This window comes from Gossypium arboreum, chromosome 4 (genome assembly GCF_025698485.1).
Source record: "Gossypium arboreum isolate Shixiya-1 chromosome 4, ASM2569848v2, whole genome shotgun sequence".
Lineage (NCBI taxonomy): Eukaryota > Viridiplantae > Streptophyta > Magnoliopsida > Malvales > Malvaceae > Gossypium > Gossypium arboreum.
The window spans coordinates 121227386-121247049 of NC_069073.1; the positions used below are offsets into that span (position 1 = coordinate 121227386).

The 19664-nt window shown below is 35.7% G+C and overlaps 2 protein-coding genes across 3 annotated transcripts; both read left to right on the forward strand.

The window, feature by feature from the left end:
- Positions 1 to 315: 315 nt before the first annotated feature.
- On the forward strand, positions 316 to 9157 carry LOC108460933 (putative ABC transporter C family member 15). The gene is made up of 10 exons (XM_017760641.2): positions 316 to 1445; positions 1528 to 2957; positions 3067 to 3153; positions 3230 to 3832; positions 3913 to 4077; positions 4160 to 4454; positions 4554 to 5074; positions 5703 to 5766; positions 6290 to 6529; positions 8632 to 9157. Exons 1-10 carry the CDS (start codon positions 620 to 622, stop codon positions 8757 to 8759), a joined length of 4359 nt encoding a protein of 1452 aa, XP_017616130.1. The 5' UTR covers positions 316 to 619; the 3' UTR covers positions 8760 to 9157.
- Positions 9158 to 11193: 2036 nt separating this feature from the next.
- LOC108460194 (eukaryotic translation initiation factor 5B-like) lies at positions 11194 to 19456 on the forward strand. 2 transcript variants are annotated; one of them, XM_053026638.1, is made up of 13 exons: positions 11194 to 11413; positions 11703 to 13858; positions 13940 to 14487; positions 14602 to 14709; positions 14802 to 14902; positions 14993 to 15083; positions 15177 to 15287; positions 15392 to 15457; positions 15868 to 15927; positions 16022 to 16579; positions 17249 to 17368; positions 18516 to 18635; positions 18745 to 19456. In XM_053026638.1, the coding sequence occupies exons 2-13, from the start codon at positions 11716 to 11718 to the stop codon at positions 18808 to 18810; spliced, it is 4092 nt and encodes a 1363-aa protein (XP_052882598.1). In that variant the 5' UTR covers positions 11194 to 11413; positions 11703 to 11715; the 3' UTR covers positions 18811 to 19456. The 2 variants fall into 2 exon arrangements, with proteins under 2 accessions (XP_052882598.1, XP_017615080.1); XM_017759591.2 differs by having other exon boundaries at positions 11195 to 13858.
- The last annotated feature ends 208 nt before the right edge of the window (positions 19457 to 19664 follow it).

The window sequence follows — 19664 nt, forward strand, 5'->3', positions numbered from 1 at the left end:
TTAGAGTGTGGTCTGTTTAGTTTACTTTTTATCTTAGGCTATACTATCACTACAATATCTAAACTTATCGTCACTGCTGATTTTACATTAAACGTATTACTCATCTAAACTCACCCTAATTACATTGCTACTAAATGGATATATTTTTATATGATAACTATATCGATAAATATTTTACTATTAAAGTTAGGATTTGTTTTAACAAAAAAAAAGTTGGGATAAGGGGAGATTCCATTGCCCAGATGGTGACTGCTTTCTTTTGTTGTTTTTCTGTATTTATATATATATATATATATATATTAAAAAAATAGAAAAAAAAATGCAACTGAAACAATGAGTCCCACTATATATGTAAAGCACTACAAAAAAAAGCCTCCTCATATTCGCCAACCCCATTTGAAAGCAGCCACGTTATTATTGATTTTCAGTCCTTTCAAAAGTACCTTTTGCTCTCCAATGATGTGCTCTGCTTTCTTCAAAATATTCAGCCATTAATGTCAGTGAGTGAATCAGTTTTGGGTTATAAGCATTGGGTATTTTTTCTTTTTAAAATTGGTTCTTGTTTGGGGTGGTAAAGGGGTGGGGGTAGGGGGGATTATAGTATTGTTTTAAAGCTTTTATGGAGGCTTCTTTAGAAGTTGTAAATGTACCATTTGCTATTGCTTTACTAGCATGGATTATTATAGATATATTGAAACGTAGAGGACATGAAAATGATAGTGATAATGATGATGTAAAAGGTAAAACAAGGGGATATTTAAGAGTTTTTAATGTTGTCACTGTTGTGTTTAGTATTATAATCTTTGTTTTAAATTTGGGTTTTGGGTTTTATATTTATTGGAATTATGGAATTGTCCCTACCAAAAGTGTTTGTTTAGCTATCACTTGGTTTCTAGCTAGTTTAGTGTTAATATATTGGATGAATAGAGGTTTTAGTGAACTTAAACCACGGCCTCCTTTGGTTTTGATCCTATGGTGGGTGTTTTCGTTCGGTTTGGTTTTGTTTTCGGTACTTGTTTATGTTGTTCGCTTGTTGGGGTTCAGAGAATTGCCTTACCGGTTGCCGGAACCCAACATTGTCGATGTTATTTCCTTGCCTTTGTTGGTTTTGTTTTGTTGTCGGTGTTGTTGTCGTCGTTTGTCTCACGGTGAACTCGAACGTCCGTTATTGCTTCGTAAGGAGAATGATGATGATAGTAGTTTCAATAATGCTAGTATATGGAGCCAACTCACATTTCAATGGCTAAACCCTTTGTTTGAAAAGGGTCGAATCGAGAAACTTGAATTGCACCATGTTCCTTCAGTTCCAGAATCTGAAACTGCAGACAATGCTTCGTTGTTTCTCGAAGAATCGATTCGAAAACAGAAAACAAAATCCACTTCATTGCCAAAAGCAATAACTGGTACCGTATGGAAGTCTCTGGCTATCAATGCAGTTTTTGCAGGTATTTTCCCTTCTTAAATCCATTGCATATACTGTCTATGCAACAGCATATTGTAATGCTTATATTTTACTGTTTTTTGTAGGGCTTAATACAATTGCTTCATATATTGGACCTTTCCTTATAAGCAACTTTGTGAATTTCTTAACACAAAAGGATGATAGTTCAAGCTACCAATATGGACTGGTTCTTGCATTTATCTTCTTCTTTTCGAAGACTGTGGAATCGTTGACTCAACGGCTGTGGTACTTCGGTGCTCATAGGATCGGAATAAGGGTTCGTGCGGCTCTCACGGTGTTGATTTACAAAAAGTCTTTATCAACTAAGTTTGTTGGTCCAAGCAATGGAAAAGTCATTAATCTCATCAATGTAGATGCTGAGAGGATTGGAGACTTTTGTTGGTACATTCATGGAGTTTGGTTGTTACCTATACAAGTCTTTCTAGCCTTGGTAATACTTTACTGGAATCTCGGGGCGGCTCCTTCTGTTGCTGCCGTTTTTGCTACTATTTTGGTGATGGTGAGCAACACTCCGTTGGCTAATAGGCAAGAAAGGCTTCATTCCAAAATCATGGAAGCTAAGGATTCGAGGATAAAAGTGACTTCGGAGACTCTAAAAAGCATGAGAGTCTTGAAACTTCATTCATGGGAGCCTACGTTCTTGAATAAGCTCCTTCAACTTAGGGAAACAGAGAGGAACTGGCTTAAGAAGTACTTATATACGTGCTCGGCTGTCGCGTTTCTGTTTTGGGCATCACCAACTCTCGTGTCAGTCATCACGTTCGGTGTCTGCATTTTGTTGGAAACTCCATTAACATCAGGGACAGTACTTTCAGCTCTAGCAACTTTTCGGATTCTACAAGAACCTATATACAACCTTCCGGAGCTAATTTCCATGATTGCTCAGACAAAAGTCTCATTCGATCGAATTCAAGAGTTCGTTGGAGAAGAAGATCAAAGGAAGTTCATTACTAGCTCTGGTCCAAAAGAATCTGGTGTTGCAGTCGAAATCGAGGCAGGGGAATATGCTTGGGACTCAAGTAGCCAAAGCTTAAAGAACCCAACCATCAAAATCACAGAGAAGATGAAGATAATGAAAGGTTACAAGATAGCCATTTGTGGCTCCGTTGGCTCAGGTAAATCGAGCCTGCTTTGTAGCATACTAGGTGAGATCCCTAGGATTTCTGGTGCAGTTATTAAGGTTTATGGGAAAAAGGCTTATGTTCCTCAAAGACCTTGGGTTCAAACAGGCACTATTAGAGAGAATATATTATTCGGGAAGGATATGGATGATGCTTTCTATGAAAGTGTTCTTGAAGCATGTGCCTTGAACCAAGATATTGAGATGTGGGATAATAAAGATATGAGTGTTGTCGGAGAACGGGGAATGAACTTAAGTGGAGGCCAAAAGCAGAGGATTCAATTGGCAAGGGCTGTTTACAGTGATTCTGATATTTATATCCTAGATGACCCTTTTAGTGCAGTTGATGCTCATACAGGAACGCATTTGTTCAAGGTAATAAACATCTCTAACTCTCTTTTTTCGAACTGTTACTTGTTATTCAAGCAAGATACTTGGTGTTCATAGATTCATACTCTTACATGAAGTTTCCTCATGTTTGTAGAAATGTCTAAAGGGATTGTTGTCCGAGAAGACTGTTATTTATGCCACACACCAATTAGAATTTCTAGATGCAGCAGACCTGGTTCTGGTAAGCTCTTACAGTTCGTAGTTTCGTACTCTGATCGTAGTGTCTCGTTTTTACCTTTTTGCACATTTTCTTGCAGGTGATGAAAGATGGTCTCGTTGTTCAGTCAGGGAAATACGAGGAGTTGATTGCTGATTCTGATGGTGAACTTGTTAGGCAAATGAATGCTCATAGGAAATCATTAGACCAAATGAATCCTCCCCAAGATGATGATTCCTTGATTGCCAAACCGTGTCAAATTAGTCAAATTGAAGTTATAGAAGAAAAATATGGAGATCCCCTTTGCTTTGGCAAGCTCTTCGAACGGAGTCAAGAAGAAGAAACGGAAACCGGTCGTGTCAAATGGAGTGTTTACTCGACCTTTGTTACTGCAGCTTATAAGGGAGCTCTCGTTCCGGTCGTTCTCTTATGTCAAGTTCTCTTTCAGGGACTACAAATAGGAAGCAATTACTGGATCGCGTGGGCAACCGAGGAAAATCACAAGGTATCAAGAGAACAGTTAATAGGCATATTTGTTATGTTGTCTGGTGGAAGCTCTATCTTCATACTGGGAAGGGCAGTTTTGTTGGCAACTATTGCGATCGAAACAGCTCAACGTCTCTTCCTCGGAATGATAACATCAGTTTTTCGTGCACCCATTTCGTTCTTTGACTCAACACCCTCAAGTCGAATCCTCAACAGGGTTAGTTTCTTGTTTGCAACAAAAAGTTCATAATATTGCCTAATGGTCAGCTCATGATACTCTCTTTTTGGTTATTACAGTCTTCAACGGATCAAAGCACATTAGATACAGACATTCCTTACCGATTAGCCGGACTCGCATTTGCTCTTATTCAGTTGCTCAGCATCATTATCCTTATGTCCCATGTTGCCTGGCAGATCTTCCTTCTCTTCATCGCGATCCTTGGGATCTCTTTCTGGTATCAGGTGAGTACCATTTACTCAAAATACGAAATGTTGCCAGTGAAATTGCTAAAACAATGACTAATATAACCATAATTTTCTGCAGACCTACTATATAACAACGGCTAGGGAGCTAGCAAGGATGGTTGGAAGCAGAAAGGCTCCAATCTTGCATCATTTCTCGGAATCCATCACAGGGGCCGGAACAATTCGATGTTTCAACCAGGAAGACAGGTTCATAGAGAAAAACCTGAGCTTAATCGATGATTATTCTCGCGTAGCATTCCATAACTCCGGCACAATGGAATGGCTGTGTGTTAGAATCAACTTTCTTTTCAATTTTGTTTTCTTCCTGGTGTTAATCATCCTGGTGAGCTTGCCAAGGTCCACTATCGACCCCAGTAAGTCCTTTTCTTACTGCCTTGATAGTTTATTGTTTTTTGTTTTTGAAGTTTCTTAACGCTGAATACCATGTTTCGTGTATTTGTGTCATATATCAGGCTTGGCAGGATTGGCAGCCACTTATGGTTTGAACTTGAATGTACTACAGGCATGGGTGATATGGAACTTATGTAACGTCGAAAACAAAATGATATCTGTTGAGAGAGTCCTTCAATTTACAAACATTGCTAGCGAAGCTCCTTTAGTGATCGAAGATCATAGACCGAAACCTGAGTGGCCAACGGAAGGAACAATTGAACTTGAAAACCTTCAGGTTCAATACAAACCCACTCTCCCAGTGGTTCTTAAAGGTATAACTTGCACTTTCCCTGGAGAAATGAAGATTGGAGTTGTTGGAAGAACAGGAAGCGGAAAGTCCACTTTGATTCAAGCTCTTTTCAGGGTGGTCGAGCCTTCAGGTGGACGGATCATTATCGATGGAGTCGATATTTCCACCATTGGCTTGCAGGACTTGAGGTCTAGACTGGGCATAATCCCACAAGATCCAACATTGTTTCAAGGAACCATAAGAACCAACCTGGATCCTTTGCAACAGCATACAGATCAAGAAATCTGGGAGGTAAATGTTAAATCCTGGTTTCTCTGACGATATATACAGGAGAAATGGTTACGGATGTTGGGATTCGAATCCCGAACCTACTGCATATCAGGGTGGTTGAATAAACCAACTTAGCTTAACTCCGGGCTCTTCTCAAATTATCCGGTTTCATTGGATCCTTGCAGCAGCATATGGATCAAGACATAGGGAAAATGGTTGCAGATGTTGGGATTCGAATCCCGAACTTGCTGCATATCGGGGTGGTTGAATAAACCGACTGAGTTAAACTCCGAGTTCTTCTCAAATTATCCCGTTTCACTCTACGGATCAAGACATAGGGAAAATGGTTGCATATGTTGGGATTCGAATCCCAAACCTACTGAATATCGGGGAGGTAACTGTTATATCCTGGTTTCTCTGATAACATATATACAAGAAAACTGGTTATGGATGTTGGGATTCGAATCCCGAACTTGCTTTACCTCTCAAATTATCTGCTTTCGCCAAAAGAAACTCAGGAAAAAATTGTTACAAATGTTGAGGTTCGAATCCAGAACTTGCTGACTATCAGGATGGTTGAATAAACCAACCGAACTAAACTCAAGGTTCTCGAATTTATCCGGTTTCACTGAAAAGAAACTCATGACAGGTCCTTCACAAGTGTCGTCTTGCAGACATAGTGAGGCAGGATCAAAGGCTTCTCGATGCTCCAGGTATAAACGTTAACTCGAACATGAGCGTCAATACGAGTATGCATCCGACACGGATACGTTATACTCTTTTTTAAGGTTTGTTTCTTTCATGTATATCAAGCCAAAGGGGACCAAAAAAGGTATATTTACCATTTAGTCTTTAAAATCTTATGCAATTACATTTTAGTATAACCGTAAAATTTTACTTTGGCCCCCCAATAATTTACAATTCATCTATGGTCTCCCTAAAGTAATTTTCTGACTTCGTCCTTGTTTAGAAGCAAGGACGAAGGCAAAAGAGGGCAGACAGTAGCCTTGGCTCCATGATAAAGTTACCATTTAGTCCCTTAAATTTTTACACAATTACATGTTAGTATAATAATAAAATTACACTTTGGTCCTCCTAAAATAAATTTCTGATTTTGTCTTTGTTTGGAAGTATCTATATCCCCGCACACATGACCGATATAACATCGGAAAATGGGTGTTGGGTAGAATTATTTTGAGAAAAATGACGAGTTTCGGGATAACGTTATTCGTGCAGTGGCCGAAGACGGAGAGAATTGGAGCGTTGGACAAAGGCAACTTGTTTGCTTAGCAAGGGTTCTTCTAAAGAAAAGGAGAATCTTGGTGTTGGATGAAGCAACAGCTTCCATTGATACAGCAACAGATAATGTGATTCAAGAGACAATAAGGGAAGAGACAAGCAAATGTACTGTAATCACTGTGGCACATAGGATACCAACTGTTATTGACAATGACTTGGTTCTGGTTCTTGATAAAGGTAAGTTTCAATCTTTTTTATCATAAATTTAAAATTTGGTCCCGGAACTATTTCCGTTTTTCGACTTTGGTATCTTTTCTTATCCCACTTTAGTACCAAAACTATCGTTTTAATCCCATTTTAACCCTCAAAAGTTTTCATGTCATGTTTTTATTGATTTTTTTTTGTGTAAATTGGGACAAAGAACCAAAGTAGGAAAATGATTATAGCTCAATGATAAAATTGTGACATAAGCCTATATTTAATGTTGTTTGAATCGGATCGAATTGGCCGGTTGGACTAGTTGGACCGAGAACCGACTATCGGTCCAAAGAGTATCTTTGAATTGGTTAGATCGGAACCGGTATAAGTCGGTTGAATTGGACTTTTTCATTCTTTTTATTTTGAATTTTTATATTTTTTTAATTAGGCCGATCGGACTGATCCACCGATGACTTGACTTTAAAAAATATTGCCTATATTATAATATATATGCATAGTTAGATAATTTTATTTGGTAATTTAGTCTTTGTTCATAACCTACTCTTTTTTGGATGAGTGGGAAGGAGTAGGAGTGATTTCATTTCGGTTAGGTTGGTTTTTTTAGATTTTTGGAACTGTTCATCATAATTCGTTATGACTTAAATCGTTTCTCAATTTTTTCATGTTATTGTTTGATTTTGGATTTTTAGACTTATTTTGATTAAAATTAACTTTGTTTTATAGCTTTTCAATATTACTTGACAAAATTTTAAAATATTTTTCATAAATATTTCTAAAATTATAAATTTTCAAATTACTTTCACTATTTTAAATATAAAATATTTTTTATATTATAAAAATTAAAATTGAATATATATTAAATAAAAATAGGTTTCGATTTGTTTTTTGGGTAATTGTGATTTTTAACTTGTATTTCATAAACCATTCAAACACTTCGGTTCAGGTTGATTTTCGTTTTCTTGCTCAATCCTAGTAAAGAGTTTGATACTACTTAAGTAAGGTTTCGAGTTTAAATATTGTGGGTGAAGAAATAGTTTTACTTTCGTTTGGGGATTCACTCGGCTCGATACATTGATTCAATGTGACTTGTATATGGAAGAGTATTTGATAAGAAAAACTTATAAAATTTAAAAGTATAATTAAAATATATAAAAATAAGGTTAATATCGATACATTGGTCGTGTATTTTTTTATTTCACAAGTAACCTCTACATATTGCCACTGTCTCATTTTTAAAAAAATTATTTTTTAATATTTTATTATACTCATATAAAACACTTGTCAACTATTAATATTATTTTTCCATCTTACCTTTGAACTGTATATAATAATATGAGATTGGGTCGGTCGAGAACAAGCCGGTTTAGTTTTTTTATGGCAAACTCTAAATTATGCTATTAGTCATTATATTTTATTTTGATTAATTTTAGTCATAGTACTTTTCAATTTTTAAAAAAATTAGTTTTAACTAAAATAGTAATAGTTAAATCCATTTGATTAAATTCAATTAGTAGCTTGTGCATATAATTGTAAATTTGGTCCATATTATTCAACTAGATCATTTTAAATCTTAATACTTTTGAATTCTAAAATTTCAGTATTGATGCAAATAACAGTCATTAATTCATTAATTGAATTTTTATTAGATATTAGGTAAAAATAACAAGTGGCATAACATTATATAAATGATAATATATTTAACATATCAAATTTTAAAAATAGCGAACTTAACTTAATAAATTAATAATAACCGTTTGATTTAAAAAATACAAGAACTAAAATTAACATATAAATATTAAATCTACAACATTCGTAAACTATAGGACTAATAGCTAAATTTAACTTTTTTAATAGAGAATGTTTTTTTTAATATCCTCATTATAGATTTTTATCATATCTATTTTTTATATAATTTTAGAATTATAGATAGTCACTTTCTAACCCATAAATAAGAGAATAATGCATTTTATCGCGTTTAAATCTATATATTTCTGTATTGACAACAATATATATTAATCGAACTAAAACTCATGCAGAATTGCTATTTGTTTCTTTTGTTTTTATCTGCTTGAAAAAAAGAAAGTTATGTTTTATGCTTCTTTTTTTTTTTAATTTGCCAGGGAAAATTGTGGAGTACGATAAGCCCGGGAACTTACTCGAAGATAGTTGTTCTTCGTTCTCGAAGCTGGTGGCTGAGTTCTTAAGATCATCATCCAAGAGTAATAATAATAATGTTCACCACCGTTAAGGATCTATGTCGAGGATCGACGGTAATGGTGGATATGAACTGCCCAAAAAATGTTGAAAGGGGGAATCGATGAACGGATCGTGGCTCGACGGCGAGAGATTGTCGATCGTGTTCGAAGGTTTCTGCCATGAAATCGTGAGGATCGAGTTTTTGAATATGGAGGGAAAAAGAAGTTGCGGAGATGATTTGTTTGAGCTAAAAATGATCGAAAATGGCGGTATGGTGGAGAAACCATCGGGGATTTTCATTTTGGTCTAATATTGACCTCGGTCCCTGTATTCTTCAGGCATTTGAAATTTAGTCTCTGGTCTGATTTAAAAAAAAATTAAAATCAACTGTTAATTTATATTTATTATCAATTTAATTTTAATTTTTAAATAAGAACATTAAAAGGTAAATTACGCTAGTAATCACTTAATTATTAGTAAGCTTTTTTTATTCATCTATGGAATATTCGATTTTATTTTATTTTGCTATTTTTCCTTTTAACTTCCTTTAATTGGGATAAAAATATCATAAATGCTTTTGTATTAGGAGTTAATCAAAGAGCAAATTAGTCATTCTGTTAATAATTTCATCTATTTCTATTGTTAAAAACTGGTATATGTTTATTAGAATAAAGTACACATGATACACTACGTGTAGCTGTCTAGTTATTCTGTTAGATACTTCAATTTTTAACATTAGTTATCTAGTAATTCTGTTGAGCTCAAAATTATCGAAAATGGCAGATTTCCATAGAAATCAGTGGAGATTTTTGTTTTGGCCAAATCTTGACCTTTATCAAGAGTTTCTAACATTTTACTAGAAAGATTGGATGAAATTTGTCATATATTATATGGTTAAAGTATTTGAGAGGTACCTATATTATAAAGATTAGATTAAATTAGTCTTTTATTATTAAATAAATCAATTTAATCCCTACAAAAATGTTTTATTTACAAAACCATAAAAACTTTAAAATTATTAACTCTATTAAACAATAAATAATATTTTTGAACCGTAAATGGTACCTCTATTACATAGTAAATTGATTCATTTAACAGTAGATGGACGAATTTGATCAAGTCCCTATAATAGAGAGACCTTTTAGGTACATTCACCTATTTAACACACATATATTAGAATTTTCATCACACATATGCATGTGAAAACCATGTATCTAAAACACAAAACGTATTTAAAAATAATATACAACAAATAATGAAACAAATAGTTTAAAACTAATTAATAATAACACATTAAATATGTATGATATTAGAATAAAAAATAAATTACGAGTCAAATGAAATTTAAACACGTATATACATCATACTAAAAAATTAATGTGATTTAAGATTTTAATAATGCAATTAATATAGGTTTAAATCCCATCATATAATATTTTTATTTTTTAAAATATAAAATTATTAAAGTATTCTCGAATAATATAACTTATTTTAATTACGAATGAGTGCTTTTAGCAACTTTTTACCTGAATTGGTGCTCGATTAATTTGTACCAACAACTCGATAAAGGGTTTTTATAATAGTATATATTTTAGCAACGTTATCTAATTGATAGAAGAAAGGATTTTAAGCAAATTTACCCTTAATGTTTTGAGTTTTTTCATTTTAGTCCTTAAAAATTTTCATCCCTCTCTCAATATTGCAAAATTCTTAAAATAAGATCAAAATTGACAAAATCCATCAATCAACCAACAATGAACAATTTTGTCCTATGTGGCATGACAACTTAGTGGATGACATGGTTGACATGGCACAACACATCATTGATGATGTGGCCTTTATGATTCAAAATATATTTAAAAAATTCAACAATTATATAATTATTTAAAATTTTAAAAGTTGCAAAAATAAATTTGAAATTTGAAAATTTTCCAAATATTATTTCCTTTCCTTCTCCTAATTTCCACCTTATTATTATTTACTTTGTTTTTCTTTTTCTTGGGACAAATATCAAAATTATACATGAATATTGATAGAATTTATAATGTTATACATTAATTTTAATTCGGTGCATTTGTATAAATTAAATTTTAATTTGGGTTCAAATTTCACATTTCACTAATCCCATTATTCATGTGGCACAATTTCTCAAATTGTTGATGTGACATTTTATTAAGCTAAAAAAATAAATTATTTAAATTATTTCCACTTAGATCTACCGTATTGGTTATCGAATCGTCGTTTGGAGCTCACTGGTAGGACTTAAAAAAAATTTTTAATAGCCCAGTGACTTAAATAAAAACTTTTAAATAGTTGAGTGACTTAAATGAAAACTTTTGAATGATTCAGTGACCATTTTGTAACTTTTTGAAGGTAAGTAACCAAAACATAAACCTACTAATAATTTAGAGACCTTATGTGTAGTTTACCCATATCTTTTTACCCGTATAATTTGAATGAGCATAAAAATAAGAGATTTTAGAAAGTTTCGGGCCTCAGCCTAACCGACCGAAAAACGCCTCTAGGCCCAGTACGGGTCAGAGTCGGTTTAATTTTGACCCGGTTTCATCCTTTTGTTCACCACTATAAAATCATAAACGGAAAACCTAATCCAATTTTTGTTCTATTTTTCTCTCTCTGAAACCATCAGCGGCAGCTATTCTCTCTCTACATATTTTGAGTTGGCAGCCGCCGTTGTTTCCGCCGGTAAACCTCTCTTATTCATCTGATTCATTATTCCTCTTTATCTTCTTCGTTTTCGTTCGTTCGCTTGAGAATCGGAGAATTCTCTCTCCACCGTCGAGATCCGCCACCACTGACGTCATTCCTGGCGGATAGGTTTTACATTTTTTAATCTTATTTTTCTTGAGGTTACCACAGTTTTTTTTTTTTTTTATATATCTGATCTGCTTGAACGAAAAACAGGATCGAATTAGTGCTTTTAGGTAGTTTATGCTTTTGGTTTTAGGCACTGATCAGAAAAGTGAAATCATAGGAGGTGTGTTAGAATGGCTGGAGGGTCGGCTTTTGATGCTCTTGCTGATGATGATGATCGGATGGAAGTGAATGAGGAGAATGATGAGGATGTGGTCGCTAAAGCTTTGAAAGGCAAAAAGAAGAAGTCTAAAGGGGGAAAGAAGGGTGGAAATAGGTTTGCAGCGGCTGCACTCGATGAATTTGATGAGGAGTTCAGTGTGAAAGTCGATGAGATGAAAGCCGAGGAAGAAGATGTTCCTTCGATTTCTTTCTCGGATAAGAAAAAGAAATCCAAATCGTCAAAGAAGAGTGGGAAAGCTATTGGAGGGTCAGCTTTTGATGCAATAGCTGCTGAAGATGATGATGGGGAGGTTGTTGATGATGGTGGCGATGTTTCAAAGGAAGAGAGCAAGGTTGAGGTTGATGATGATGATGGTGATGATTTGATTGCTAAGGCTTTTGCGGGAAAGAAGAAGTCCAAGGGTGGAAAAAAGGGCGGTGGAAGTAGGTTCACTGCCACGGTACTCGATGAGCTTGGTGATGAAGAAGGCGCCAAAGAGGATGTGGAAGATGATGTTCCTGTGTTTCCTTCATCAGATAAGAAAAAGAAGTCGAAGTCTTCTAAGAAGGTTGGTAATCCATTCAGTGCCGCCGCACTTGATGAACTTGAAAGCGATTCGGAGTTGAAAGAGGATGAGGAAGATGATGTTCCTTCTTTTTCTTTCTCAGATAAGAAAAAGAAGTCAAAATCAAAGTCTTCTAAGAAGAGTGGTAATTCTTTCAGTGCAGCATTGCTTGATGACGAAGATGAAGGAGATGCTTCAGTACCTGAATCCACTGGTGCCGCTGCTATTGATGATTACGATGACGATACTTCCATGGTTGCATTTTCAGGTAAGAAAAAGAAGTCATCCAAGAAGAAAAGTAGTGCCGCATTTGCAGCTTTGGGTGATGAGGCAGAGCTGCAAAGTGAAGTTTCAGACATGGTTGAAACCGAACTATCAAGTTTAGGAATTAGAAATGTTGAAGCTGTTGATTCTAAAACCAACAACAAGAGTGAAGAGGCTGTGGAAACTTCGAAGAACAAGAAGAAGAACAAGAAGAAGAATAAGAGTGGAAGGACTGCACAAGAGGAGGAAGATTTGGATAAAATTCTTGCTGAACTTGGTGAGGGGCCTGCCGTAACAAAACCCATAACAGCAGTCCCTCCCCAGGAGGAGAAAGCCCAGGTTCAGCCAGAGCCAGAGCCGGAGCCAGTTATCGCTGCTGATGCTACAGGTGAGAAAGAAGGTGAGGATGAACCTGCAGAGTCTGCTGCAGCAAAGAAGAAGAAAAAAAAGAAGGAAAAGGAAAAGGAGAAGAAGGCGGCTGCAGCTGCAGCAGCGGTTAAGGAAGAGGAAATGAAAACAGAGACCTCTGATGCCAAAAAGAAAGATGCTAAGAGTAAAGCTGCTGACAAGAAACTACCAAAGCATGTTAGGGAGATGCAGGAGGCACTTGCTAGGAGAAAAGAAGCAGAAGAGAGGAAGAAAAAGGAAGAAGAGGAGAGGTTGAGGAAGGAAGAAGAAGAGCGACGTCGACAGGAAGAGCTTGAGCGACAAGCAGAGGAGGCTAAGCGTAGGAAGAAGGAAAGGGAAAAGGAGAAGCTCTTAAAGAAGAAGCAGGAAGGGAAGTTGTTGACTGGGAAGCAAAAGGAAGAAGCTCGCCGCCGGGAGGCAATGAGGAACCAGATATTGGCCAATGCCGGAGGCTTGTCTTTGCCTACTGCAGACAAAGAAGGTGCACCTACAAAACGACCTATATATCAAACAAAGAAGTCTAAATCAGTTCATCATGCTAATGGTGCTGCTTCTACTAAGCCGGAGGAAAATACTCAATCAAAGGCAAAAGAGCAAGAAGAGTCGGAAACCAAGGTTGAGTTGGAGTCAGTGGATGATGAGAAGGTTGATGAAGTAGAATCAAATAACACAGAAGATAAATCTGTAGTTGCGGATGCTGCTGAAGGGAATGGAATGGAAGAAGAAGATGATGATGATGGTGAATGGGATGAAAAGAGTTGGGATGATGTTAATCTTAATATCAAGGGTGCCTTTGATGATGAAGAAGCTGATTCTGTGCCCAAGCCTGCAGTGCAGAAAGATATAAAGAGCGCTCCACTGGCTTCACGGAATGCAGGTGATTGTTACTATCTGCATTGCTTGTTGATTTTGTTGCCTCCTGATGATTGTTAATTTATTTTTTTATTGTGTTTTGCAGCCCCTCCTGCAGTTGCCAAGCCAATGGTTGAGGCCAAGAAACTGGTGACTTCCCAATCAAATACATCTCAGCCAGAAGTTATATCTACAGACAAGAACTTGAAGAAAAATACTGCTGTGCAAAATAAGGTACCAAAATCAGATGCTTCTCCTAAGCAGAGTGAAGACCTTCGGTCCCCGATTTGCTGCATTATGGGGCATGTTGATACTGGTAAAACAAAGCTGCTGGATTGCATCCGAGGCACTAATGTTCAGGAAGGTGAGGCTGGTGGTATTACACAACAGATTGGTGCAACATATTTTCCTGCTGCTAACATACGGGAGAGAACAAAGGAATTGAAGGCTGATGCCACACTGAAGGTTCCGGGCTTATTAGTTATTGATACCCCTGGTCACGAATCCTTTACAAATCTTCGGTCAAGGGGATCAGGGTTATGTGATATTGCCATCTTGGTTGTCGACATTATGCATGGTTTAGAGCCACAGACAATAGAGTCCCTCAATCTTTTGAAAATGAGGAAAACTGAGTTCATTATTGCATTGAATAAGGTAAAGAGGGATCTTTGCCTGAACTTCTGATTAGTTGGTTACTTTTTTTCCTTACCTTTCTTTGATGCTTTTTATTTATTTATTATTTTGTTCTCTTCCTTTAAAAAATTGCAGGTAGACAGGCTTTATGACTGGAAAGCTCGTCGCAATTCACCAATTGGGATGACACTTAAGAAACAAACTAAAGATGTTCTATCCGAATTCAATAGGAGAGTTACATATGTAAAATTCGCATAAACTCTTTTCATCTAATACTATGTTCTATCTGATTTTGGGGGAAATTTGTTAATTTTGTGTTCTCTTTTTATTTAAAGGTTATAACTCAGTTCAAGGAGCAAGGGTTGAATACTGAATTGTATTACAAAAATAAGGAAATGGGTGAAACTTTCAGCATTGTGCCTACAAGTGCAGTCACGTTAGTCATGGATGCTCTACAAGTTTCATATCTACATGGTAATTGAATTTTGAGCACTGGCCTAACATTTTGCGTTTATTGATGTTGCAGTGGAGAAGGCATCCCAGATTTGTTATTATTACTGGTCCAGTGGACCCAGAAAACAATGGTTGAAAAACTTACATTCAGTGATGAAGTGCAGGTGTGTTTTAATACTCTCCTTTCTATTTAAAAATTATTTACTCTTCCATCATTGTGCAGTATGAGACATTTTGGAAATTGAATTTTGTGCCAGTGTACGGTCTTGGAAGTGAAGGTCATTGAAGGGCTTGGGACAACTATTGATGTTGTGTTGGTTAATGGTGTTCTTCATGAAGGAGATCAAATTGTTGTTTGTGGCTTGCAGGCAAGCATTTAAGCTTCTTATTTAGCTGAAGATTTTATTGGATCGCTAGATCTTAAATTCTCTTAAATTCTCTTAAATTCTCAAGTGCTAGCTTCCTTTCTCAGGGCCCTATTGTCACCACTATCAGAGCATTGTTGACACCCCACCCTATGAAGGAAATCCGAGTGAAGGTATGGTTTTCTGGTGGGGCTTTTCTCATATCTGTTTAAATTCTCCGGCTGGAAATGCAGTTTATATCGGAAGCTACTTAATGTTTATAGATGCAATAGAATTCTCTTATTTTGGAATCCTATGTATTGCTTTTTAATGACGTTAATATTACTTGACGATGTCCTTTGTTTTCTCTGAATATGAATGAATATTAGCATAAGACTAGGTATCACCTTCATGAGTAACTGTAATTTTATGGTGCATTTACTCGTTCATATGTTGATGACTGGCAATTGCTTTGTTCTAGTCTGGTTGTCTGATAAGGTCCATATTACTTAAAATATTTGGGATTTTTCTACACAATGAGTCCTTTATTTTTGGATAATTGTATAAATTGCAGCATGCTGAATTTTTGTTTGTATAATTGTAGGGAGCGTATATGCAGCACAAGGAGATCAAAGCAGCACAGGGTATCAAGATTGCTGCACAGGTTGTGAAACTTAGCAATACATTTGCTTCTCTATTATTATTTGATAACTGTGTAAATAAGTTATGAGTTAATTTTCTGTTGTATCATTATGCAGGGCCTTGAGCATGCTATTGCTGGCACCAGCATCTATGTTGTAGGTCCCGATGATGATTTGGAAGATATCAAAGAGGCAGCAAAGGAAGATATGCAGTCAGTCATGAGTAGGATTGACAAAAGCGGGGAAGGGGTTTACGTACAAGCATCTACCCTTGGCTCTTTGGAAGCATTGCTGGAATTTCTGAAAACTCCGGAAGTAAATATTCCTGTTAGTGGTATAGGCTTAGGCCCTGTACACAAAAAAGACGTAATGAAGGCCAGTGTCATGCTTGAAAAGAAAAATGAGTATGCTACTATTTTGGCTTTTGACGTCAAGGTGACCCCGGAGGCACGAGAACTAGCAGATGAATTGGGTGTGAGGATTTTTATTGCTGATATCATTTATCACTTATTCGACCAATTCAAAGCATATATTGATGGTCTCAAAGAGGAGAGAAAGAGGGAAGCAGCTGATGAAGCAGTCTTCCCTTGTGTTTTGAAGATTTTACCTAACTGCATTTTTAACAAGAAGGATCCAATTGTCTTGGGGGTGGATATCCTTGAAGGCATTTTAAGGGTACAACTATTATCAGCTCTTTTAGTATATGCTTTACTAAATAAGTTTACAAAGCAAGTTTGGTTGCTAATGCTAATTATTACATGAAGTTTTAGAATGTTTTTGATAAGTATCTAAACCAACTTTATACCCTTGAACCTGTATTCTAGCTAGAGTGTTTACAAAGGCAGGAAGTGCTCGATCAATAGGTTTCTTGAACATGTCTAGCATATAACCTATCCGATGTTGCATTGAGAACTGTTTTAGTCCCTTCGAATAACCAAAATATTGACAGATATTAGGAGGTTAAAGTACCTGGGAGGTCCCTGTATTATAGGGACTGGATCAAATTAGTCCCTCTATTTATTAAATAGATCAATTTAGTCCCTATACTATTAAAAAGAACCCTCTAAAGTACATCCACCAATATAGGATGTAGATCTGATGTCCACTTGGCATGGTATGAAAAGCTGGCTCCAAGATCCTACTTGTTATATTTTTTCTATTGGGTGTAGTAAGCCATGACTCAAAACAATCCGTAGTTGATGAGCATACTTGTGTGGTTGGCCTGGTGTATCCTATGTGAAATTGAGTCTGAAGCTACTGTTGTAAATTTGTTGTTAAATTCAGTATTTTTATTAATGTAGTGTTCACGATTTGTATTTTCCTAATACTGTCTATATTGTGCAGGTTGGGACGCCAATTTGTATTCCTCAAAGAGAATTCATTGATATTGGTCGAATAGCTTCAATTGAGAATAACCATAAACCAGTTGATTCTGCCAAGAAAGGCCAGAAGGTAGCCATTAAGGTATGATAGTTGCTTCTCAGACTCTTCAATATTTTATCACCTTTTAAATATAACTGATTTCCGAATCTTAAGTTAACTAAGTGGATATGACGATATGACTGATTCCATATTTTCGAATATAAACTATGGAAGCTGTCCTTGGACTAATCCTCTTTTAGTATAAGAAATTATGCAATAAAATCTTTAGTTATTTCCCCTAAATTTGGAGGTAACTCTCATTCTTGACTTTATTGAGCTCACCTTGAGGCTCTAAGTACCAACTATTTCCACTCGTCCTTGAGCTTTCAAGTAACTGATGCACAAAGATTAGGTTTGATTCACACTATGAATCTTATGTCACTCCTTGATAGAGAACTTAGTACACATTTTACAGCACGGGCCAATACAAACATGTATCATTTTTCCATACTAGCAGTGGACTCTCTTTGTCTCCTCAAGTGGGGTTATAAAACTAGGCTTTTCCCGTTTATGTTTTTATCATTTTTATTATAGCTTAAGGATATATATTGATTGTTTTAACTTTGCTTGTCTAGTTAAAAAAACTCTACCTATGAACATATTCGAAGCTTGTAATTGAACACCGATAAGATGGACATCATAAATTGTGGCAAATCTTATTCCATGGAATTTGAAGTTGTTCTTTTAACTAATTTTCTTAGAGGGAATTGAAGATCTAGCTAACCCTTAGTTGCCTCATAAGTTTTTAATCTCCAAATTATTTTTCTTTTGAAAATCACCTCATTCAGCTCATTCATACTTTGCTTTGAGACAATGCTCAGTCACTAAACTAGTACTTAGATGTTTTGATGTTTCGTCGAATTGAAGGAAAGAAAGAAATCTTGTTCTTAGACATTAGCGACGCAACTCTTTACACCAATCCCTCCTTTTGTCCTTTTCAAATCCGAAAAAAATTAGGGGGAAGGTACATATAGGATGACAGAGAAGATAAAAGATGATTGTGAATTATGATATGATGACAAACGATTCTTCAACTATTGCTTTGTCGAGTGCCTATATTGCTCCAATTTTTTGTAATCTTTTAAAAGGCTTGTTAGACGCCCGTATTTGATCTTTAAATGTGTGCAAATCTTGGAAAAACAAACATATGTGTGTGTGATACTCACTCTTTTCGTTTGTGTTGTTGCAGATAGTTGGATCCAATACCGAGGAGCAACAGAAAATGTATGGAAGGCATTTTGAGCTTGAAGATGAGCTTGTTAGTCATATTTCTAGAAGATCGATCGATATTCTCAAAGCTAATTATCGGGTAAGTTATATATCCGAAGCTACATATCACATTGTTCTTAGCCATATTATAAGTATCATATCCGATTTTTTATCGGCTTAGATAGTCTAATAACTTCAAATTCTTCTAGGATGATCTGACCCTTGATGAATGGAGGTTGGTTCAAAGGCTGAAGATCCTCTTCAAAATTCCTTGAACATCACGACTAAATGGACTGGAGCTGTTGCTGGTAAGCGGTAAATTACCGCTGTTTGTTTGGCTTGATGGGAAAAACAGGGAAAATGGGTTTCATGTCGAAATTACTGTAAAGTTACAAATTTTGATGTCGATTTTACGGTGGGACGAGTTCCTGATCAAGTTTTGAACGGGTTGTTTATAACGGGGATGCGACAATCTTCACTTGGTCCTGGTTCAAAAGTAGACATGGAATTGTCTACAAATATATCCCATAAACTTACTACTTGGGGGCTTTTTGCTTTGTTAAAATAATTTATTTTTGGGTCTAATATTATGAGATGAGTAATAAAGAAAAGGAATATCATTTGCTTTCGTTCGATGTTTAGGAGTCTATCTATCATCTTTGAACTTTTAGATCTCTCACTATTAGTATAAGACATGTATGTGTGTTCTTTTTGGAAAAAAAGGGTCGGTTTTTGGTGAACAGTGCATCCGTTCGATTGGCTCGTCGTTGCCGGAGTTGGGATTTCAAGCCTCTCTTTAGTTCCTTAAAAATTCATAGGTTTTCTCAACTAAAAGAGATGCTAAAAAGATCTTTTGGCATTTTGGACATTGTAATTTTGAGATTTTGATTGTGACAAATATAACAGTAAGAAATTAAAATATGATATGATGACATGACATGACGCAGCGTAATGATCCGTTAATGTAATATTCTGGAATAATAACATTACGAAACTCCAACGAATTGATATTTCATTTTTTCCAGTGTCAAGTGTTAAAAGACGTAGGACGTTATTTCATTACGGTTTCAGGTGATATATGAATTTAAGATAAAATTATCCTATCTTATACAATTCATTTTTATTTTTA

Excerpts from the sequence above, each read along its gene's own strand:
- LOC108460933 (XM_017760641.2), top strand. The coding sequence starts at position 620 with ATGGAGGCTTCTTTAGAAGTTGTAAATGTACCATTTGCTATTGCTTTA. Across the intron at positions 3,154-3,229 it reads ATGCAGCAGACCTGGTTCTG|GTGATGAAAGATGGTCTCGT; the intron begins GTAAGCTCTTAC and ends ATTTTCTTGCAG. Across the intron at positions 4,455-4,553 it reads AAGGTCCACTATCGACCCCA|GCTTGGCAGGATTGGCAGCC; the intron begins GTAAGTCCTTTT and ends GTCATATATCAG.
- LOC108460194 (XM_053026638.1), top strand. The coding sequence starts at position 11,716 with ATGGCTGGAGGGTCGGCTTTTGATGCTCTTGCTGATGATGATGATCGG. Across the intron at positions 13,859-13,939 it reads ACTGGCTTCACGGAATGCAG|CCCCTCCTGCAGTTGCCAAG; the intron begins GTGATTGTTACT and ends TGTGTTTTGCAG. Across the intron at positions 15,458-15,867 it reads TGAAGGAAATCCGAGTGAAG|GGAGCGTATATGCAGCACAA; the intron begins GTATGGTTTTCT and ends GTATAATTGTAG.